At 38.3% G+C, this 6,982-nt stretch overlaps 1 protein-coding gene and 1 long non-coding RNA gene across 4 annotated transcripts in view; one reads left to right on the plus strand and one right to left on the minus strand.

The window, feature by feature from the left end:
• Positions 1-6,982, minus strand: part of LOC128019544 (disco-interacting protein 2 homolog A) — a 112,804-nt gene that overhangs the window by 5,588 nt on the left and 100,234 nt on the right. For 2 of the 3 annotated variants that reach the window (XM_052605592.1, XM_052605593.1), the window contains exons 19-32: positions 6,731-6,867; positions 6,105-6,185; positions 5,853-5,980; positions 5,653-5,767; positions 5,186-5,393; positions 4,989-5,089; positions 4,561-4,641; positions 4,352-4,475; positions 3,757-3,878; positions 3,003-3,114; positions 2,804-2,913; positions 2,587-2,717; positions 2,332-2,500; positions 1,420-1,590 (exon numbers count right to left, since the gene is read on the minus strand). In XM_052605592.1, coding sequence (XP_052461552.1) covers positions 1,420-1,590; positions 2,332-2,500; positions 2,587-2,717; positions 2,804-2,913; positions 3,003-3,114; positions 3,757-3,878; positions 4,352-4,475; positions 4,561-4,641; positions 4,989-5,089; positions 5,186-5,393; positions 5,653-5,767; positions 5,853-5,980; positions 6,105-6,185; positions 6,731-6,867 — 1,790 coding nt within the window. Of the gene's footprint in view, positions 1-913; positions 944-1,419; positions 1,591-2,331; positions 2,501-2,586; positions 2,718-2,803; positions 2,914-3,002; positions 3,115-3,756; positions 3,879-4,351; positions 4,476-4,560; positions 4,642-4,988; positions 5,090-5,185; positions 5,394-5,652; positions 5,768-5,852; positions 5,981-6,104; positions 6,186-6,730; positions 6,868-6,982 lie in introns of all 3 variants that reach the window. The other variant, XM_052605594.1, reaches the window with a different exon arrangement.
• On the plus strand, positions 2,700-5,786 carry LOC128019548 (uncharacterized). The gene is made up of 4 exons (XR_008185199.1): positions 2,700-2,848; positions 4,355-5,110; positions 5,210-5,431; positions 5,659-5,786. It is a non-coding gene; the product is annotated as an uncharacterized LOC128019548 (long non-coding RNA).

Below are 6,982 nucleotides of genomic sequence, written 5' to 3' on the forward strand. Positions count from 1 at the left end.
GAGCAGCCATATGTATATATACATGTGTCAGAGTTAATGAGACACTATCACTATGAATAGTATTAATAGCAAAACTAATAATAATAATAAATAAATAAACATCCCCTGTGCTGCAGTCCCACCTAGAATGTTTGAATGTAATTAGCTGTATGTGAATATATAATAAATTATACACTACTGTTCAAAAGTTTAGGGTCAGTAAGACATTTTTAAGCATAACCAATTGAAAAACATAATTACAATCCCACAACAGATTTCTATCTCAAATAAATGCAGTCTTTTGAACTTCATATTACTTAATGTTACTCAAAAATACTGGAAAAAATCTATCACGGTTTCCCCAAAAATATTAAGAATCTCAACTATTTTCAACATAGTTAATAGTTAAAACAGTAAATGTTTCTTGAGCAGCAAATTAGCATATTCAAATGATTTCTGAAGGATCATGTGATGCTGAAGACTGGAGTTATGATGCTGAATATACAGCTTTGCATCACAGGAATAAATAACATTTTAAAATATATTCAAATAGAACAAAAGTTACTTTAAGTTGGAAAAAATATTTCACAATACTATTCACAATCTTTTTGAGCAAAAGAGACTTCTTAAAATAAAGACATAAATAAATAAAACCTCAAAAATATATTACCAACCTCAAACCTTTGAATGGTACTGTGTTTTGTTCTGAAATAAAACATGTACTGTATGCAATGGTGCTGTATTCAACTAAAAAGATAATATAATGTAATAAAAATGATTAGATAGAGACTGGAAGCAAAGCATTCTTTATGTCATGCACACGAGCATTCCACACACAAACACACACACACACACACATGGAAAGCAGAGCCTTTACAAGCGTCCTGGAAGCCCCCTGCTAGCACCCCTGTGGTCCCCATCTGGGTCACAGTACCTGCTCCGCCAACTTGCCCAGCCTGTTGGGCTGACGAGAGGGCATGGAGCAGCAGACAAACACAGGCGTACATTTAATACACAAACAGATACATTAACATACAGTTACAGACAAGCATCTGGGCCAGTGAACAGAGCATAAGGGTGCAGAAAATTATTTGAAAACAGTAACAACAGATAAAGGCCTATTCACAGAAAGAGCGATGCGACAAGGCAACACAAAACTGCATTCAAATATTTTTTTACACCAAGCGTGATATTGCATTTCAAAAATGTTACTTGCCCGAGGAACAAATTGCTAATTCATGCGATGTAATGTAAAATTCATACCATGGCTAAAATGTAATATATTTAGCTTTTGGTGTGAAGAGATTTGGGGTGCATTATTTGGTTTTAATATACTGTTGTGATAAAAGTCATGGACATTTCACACTTAATGTGAACAGGTCTTTCAAAAGCTCACATTAGGATTTTTCTACTTAATAGAAGCATGACTTGATCACTCACCTGAAGACAAATGGCCACATTGACCCTGCAGCCGAAGGTGGTGCTGACGGCCCGTGAGGAGAGCCCAAGGTCTTTGAAGATCTTGGAGAAGGACTGTGTAAGTGTGATGCGAGGACGTTCTTCAGCCACCACCATACAGGTCCGTACACACGACAGATTCACATTCCGTAACTACAGGGGTACAGATAGAGGTTCAACTCAGTGGAACACATCCCAAACAAATCCAGCATATGCCCTTCACAAATAGAAGTAAAACTACTGTAAGATGAACAGGAGATGCTAGAATATGCAAATACACAAAAATATGGCTTAGTCCAAGATGATAAAAAACGTAAAAACACAACAAAACAATTAAATTCAAAAACTTTTAGCAATTGTTGATAATAAGAATTATTAATATTTATTTATCCAGTTTACGGATTATGATTTTTTTTTATTCCAGAAAGAAGTCAAAATGCTCACCAAAGCTGCATTTATTTGGTCAAAAATACAGTAAAAATAGTAATATTGTGAAATATTAATACAATTTAAGTGAACTGTTTTCTATTTAAATATATTGTAAAATGTAATTTATTCTTGTGATTCAAAGCTGTATTTTCAGCATCATTACTCCAGTCTTCAATGTCACATGATCCTTCAGAAATCATAATAATTTGCTGATTTGCTGCTCAAGAAACATTTATTATTATTATTATTTGAAAATAATTGTGCTTTTTCATATTTTTGTGGAAACCATGATACATTTTTTCCAGGATTCTTTGATGAATTCAATTGAAACTGAAATGTTATGTAACATTGTAAATGTCTTAACGGTCACTTCTTATATTCTTGATAAATAAATGTTACAAAATTTTCAAACAAACAAAACTATATATGAAACATTATGTGGACCGTGATGGAGATATAACTGACCCGCAGAGCTTCAGTCTGGGAGCCCAGGCCTTTGGTACACATCTCCATCACTGAATACGAACAGAACGTCACTCGTACTTTATACTGACTGACAGCAGAAAGCCACAGAGACGGATTGGTCTCCAGCTCCAGAGGAGGAACCAGAATAGACTGATGGCCTGAGTACACACTGCAAGCACAAACATGATTTACATTACTGTGCATCACATAAATAAATATAGTATCACAGTATCCAATCTGTAAACAGGCTCTCACCTGCAGAGACACCAGAGGGCAAAGCCCAGGCCACAGTAGGGGTCCAGACAGATGGCGATCTGTCGAGAGGGGTACAGCTCACACTGCAGCTTAATAGAGCGACACAAGGCACTGGTGGCAGCATGGGACATCTGAGAGAAACACAGTGTTACAAATGTCAGTCCCACATTTTAAAATGAATGTGTTATTGGCACTTGAATGACGGGTTAGACAGCACCTTGACCCCAGCGAGGATCCCTGTGGTAGAAACACTGAAGTCCAGGTAGGCCAGCATCTCTGGAGTGGGAGGCTTGTAGATCTGAGGAATTCTCTTTCTTGGGAGATCATCTGAATGGAATCAATCAACTTCATTTATCATTTCTTTTACAAAGGACTGCAATGATAGAATAGTAAAAAAGTGTAAATGATGTCTTTACCTGTGTCCAGTATCAGTGGCCACATTTTAATATCTACAGCGGCCGCTGCCTCTTTGGATTTCAGTAGTTTCATTATTGCTTGAGTTGTCAGAATACATACAGACTTACTGACCTGTTAAACACATGCAACAGCATAGACAAGTTACAGCAGGGAATACAACATAATCTTTAATTAATCAGATACTGGCTTCAGGCTAAAATAACTTCATGATAAGAATCTTGTTATTTTGATATAAACATTTGGACCACTTGGTTAAATGAACTGCCAAAAATGGTACTAGAATTATTTGTTTGGAATAAAACTTGATTTGATATTTAATAAAATAAAATAAAACAAAACACATTACGAGTGAGTTTCAATTAGTTAACATTAGTTAATGGGTATCATGAACTAACAATGAACAACAATTTTTACAGCATTTATTACAGAATTATATCTAGGTTAATGTTAATTTATAAACACACTGCAAAAATAATTTTGTATTGTTTTTCAGTGTTGTATTGTTTTACACACACACACACACACACACACACACACAAAAATGTTTTAAAACATAATACGTAAAAAAAAAAAAACTTTTTTACTTCATGATTCCTACAAAATTAATATTGCTCGGTTGTTATCCATAAAATTATATAAAATGCGATATTACAGACGGGTCACAAGGGGGCGCTAGTGTTTCTGTTTATTAGCTGGGGAAGCATGGCTATGGTAAACAGCATGTGCTGCACTCAGAGACTGAAGTTAAGTTACCTCTACAATCATTTTAACGGTTGGCAGGGTTGTGGTTAAGTTCTGCTGGTGTGGAGGCCTGACGGTGACTGGGACACAGCCGGCGTACAGACAGCCATAGAAAGTGGCGATCAGATCAATACCTGCAAAGTAGACAGACAGAGAAGTATTGAGCCCCACAAAACATGAGAGCTGAACACTAGAGTGACCAAACGTGCCATTTTCCCAGGACACGTCCTGGCCAGGAGTTCTATATTGCCTAAAATATCCAGGTTTTGGCTTTGGTTTCCTGTTTTCATTCTGAATGAAGGTTATGATCGTTTAACCAATAACGTACAGACATTGTATGAAATCGACCAATGGTGATGTGTGAGAAGGTGGGATCTACAGAGAACGGTCAAAGCGATACAAACATTGGACTCGAAGCAGCACTGAGCAGACCGATCTGTGTATGACATCAAAGTACTGTGAGAGTGATTCAAAAGTACAAGAAGCCGGATATTTTAGGCAATATAGAAATCCTGGCCAGGACGTGTCCTGGGAAAATGACACATTCGGTCACCCTACTGAACCCTCTTTATTATACCACAGTAATACAAGTCTCTCTCTATCTTACCAGGAGGATAAACGAGTGCCACATGGTCTCCAGCGTTAAGTCGGCCTTTTTCCATCAGCGCTACGGCCACACGCTCTGCTCGCTTGTGCAGCTGTACACACGAGGCTGTGTTGGCCACAGTGCCCTGAAAAAACACAAATTTAAAAGATATAAGATGACAGTAAATATACACAATCTGACTCTGAAGGCTGGGATGATGAGTTTTGTACCTTGGCGTTGAGCAGCAGAAACAGAGGGTGATCTGGTGTGGCCTGAGCTCTCCACTGCAGAACATCCGGCATATACAGGAACTACGAGACGAGAGACGACACATTCACACAACACTACACTTCAAGATCACGCAGTGTCCTAAAGAAGTGCACTTCACTGTATCGAATGTGCACGTGTAGTGTACTTCAAATCTTAGAAGTACATTCTACTTGTAGATATTACAATATTAATGAAATAAAATATCAATTTCTATTATAATACATTTAAATACAAGTAACGTGCAGTTAAGTGTCTGAAAATATTACATTCAGTTCACATCTAAGTATATTCTCTTAAAATATAATATTTCCATAATAATGTCTCTTTTTAAAAAATATGCTAAATGTACTTCTTTTTCTCCAGTGACCAGGTTTGGGTTGATCTTTACCTGCTCGTTGTCTTCCAGCTGTGAAACATCTCTCCCACAGGCCTGTGCAATCCTCTTTCCTGCCACTAGGTTTCCAACTATCATGGAAGCAGGACCCACCTCTGAAACAAAAGAGTCAACAGGTCATGTGATATGCAAAATACACCACACCTATCAAAAAAACAACAACAAGCACCCAACACACATGCAGGACTCACCTGTGCCCGGCTGCTTCTGTCTAGGTTTGGGCAGGTTGGTGACACAGGTATGAGGACACATGAGGACGTTGCAGGGGTGCAGGGCTCCCTCCAGGAAGCGCTGTTTGGTCTCTGAGATGTGGATGCCGCCCAGAGGAGCTTTGGGGAGTGTGTTAGCTGGCACCAGAGCCAGACAGTACACTCCCACCTGATGGATGCTGTCGATAGCCTGAGAGTGAGACAGAAAGTGCTTAAGAAAATATGCATGTGCGTGTGCAACTCATTCTTTATTATAGCTTTTTTAGAATTTTGGAAAAAAGCAAAATTATCAGTAAAACATCAATGTTGAAATGTAACATATAAATACAGGGTTGTTATTTAAACTTTATACAGGTTTCTGCATTTTCCAAATAGAAGTATGATTCCCATGAATTGCACAAATACATATGCATCTGATATGAATACTTTATGTGCGTATGCGTGTTCACCTGCAGCACACGGCTCATCCACTGGAAGCTGTCCTCCTCTGAGCCGTCTGGCCTCTGTTCTGCCACCACAACTATGCGTTCATCACGCAGCACTGATACAGAGAACACCGCAATCCTGCAAGAGAACAGCGATGCAACCGTCAGTCTGAGCAGAGAAGCACACTCATCTCAAGTCAAGAGGAAATGCCCAGTTGAATTACCTTCCTCTGTACACAAACTTCATGGGCTCCACGGCCAGTGCTGTGGCCACCACATCATCTGCGTTATGTCTCCGTCCACTCACCATCATCAGTCCGTCCATCTTTCCCACCACAAACACTAGATTATCCTGAAACACGAGAAACAAACCCAGTCCAGAAAAGATGAACCCTGCATGTTGATATGTATATATATATATATAGAGTTATACAGCTTCCAAAAGCACAGTTTTGGCTTTAGACAAGTAAACCCACCGGCCCAATGAAGCCCAGGAGAGATGTGCGTGTGAAGGGTCTGTCACTGATGGGAGCTCCTGAGGACGTGACTGGAATGGTCTGAAAGTAAGCAATATCAAGTCCTTATTTAATCTTGTGATAGCGAGCATCAAAAACCTTTTTTTAAACATGATTATAGCACATAACTCTAAAAGCTTTGCAGTGATGACTAGTGGTGTGAATTCTTCACTGAACAAACAGTTATCATTCATTATTATTGATGCTTTTTTATAGCTTTTATATGTTATGCCAGAAGCTGACAAAAAATATAATTGATCAATACTGTTTTAGGGAAAATGCTAATGATGCCTTTCTAGGGTCATTCAATTGATTTATAGACTCAGAAATTTCAATTAAGTATAATAATAAGACTACTAGCTTTTTAACGAGTGAATAATTCAACGACTCACTCGAAAAGATGCGAAATACACAAGTGGTGTATAATGTAACCTTCAGAAATCCCACTGAATGAATCAGAATGAATCTTTGATGAATTAGAAGATTTGAAACACCGAAGTTAATCAAAAGTGCTACCACAAGGGCTGCACGTTTAACTGAAATAAAAAAGAAAAACACGAAATTATCTTTGGTTTCTCCACACTAACCTCAAAGACATTCTTGGTCATGCCTGGCAGACCATAGTAGGAGATTCCCGTACTGCTGGAGCTAATACAGATTTCTCCAACCTCATCCATTCGACACAGGTACGGTGTGCCTTCAACCTGGATCACACACACCAGCGCTGCACGCACACATACACACATTACATTAGTACCCAAGAGGAATTAAAAAATGTGAACAATAGAATGTATGTTAAACAGTAAAGCATTTATCTACAGTTCATCCATCAAATTATG

This window comes from Carassius gibelio, chromosome A9, assembly GCF_023724105.1.
Source record: "Carassius gibelio isolate Cgi1373 ecotype wild population from Czech Republic chromosome A9, carGib1.2-hapl.c, whole genome shotgun sequence".
NCBI classification, from domain to species: Eukaryota; Metazoa; Chordata; class Actinopteri; order Cypriniformes; family Cyprinidae; genus Carassius; species Carassius gibelio.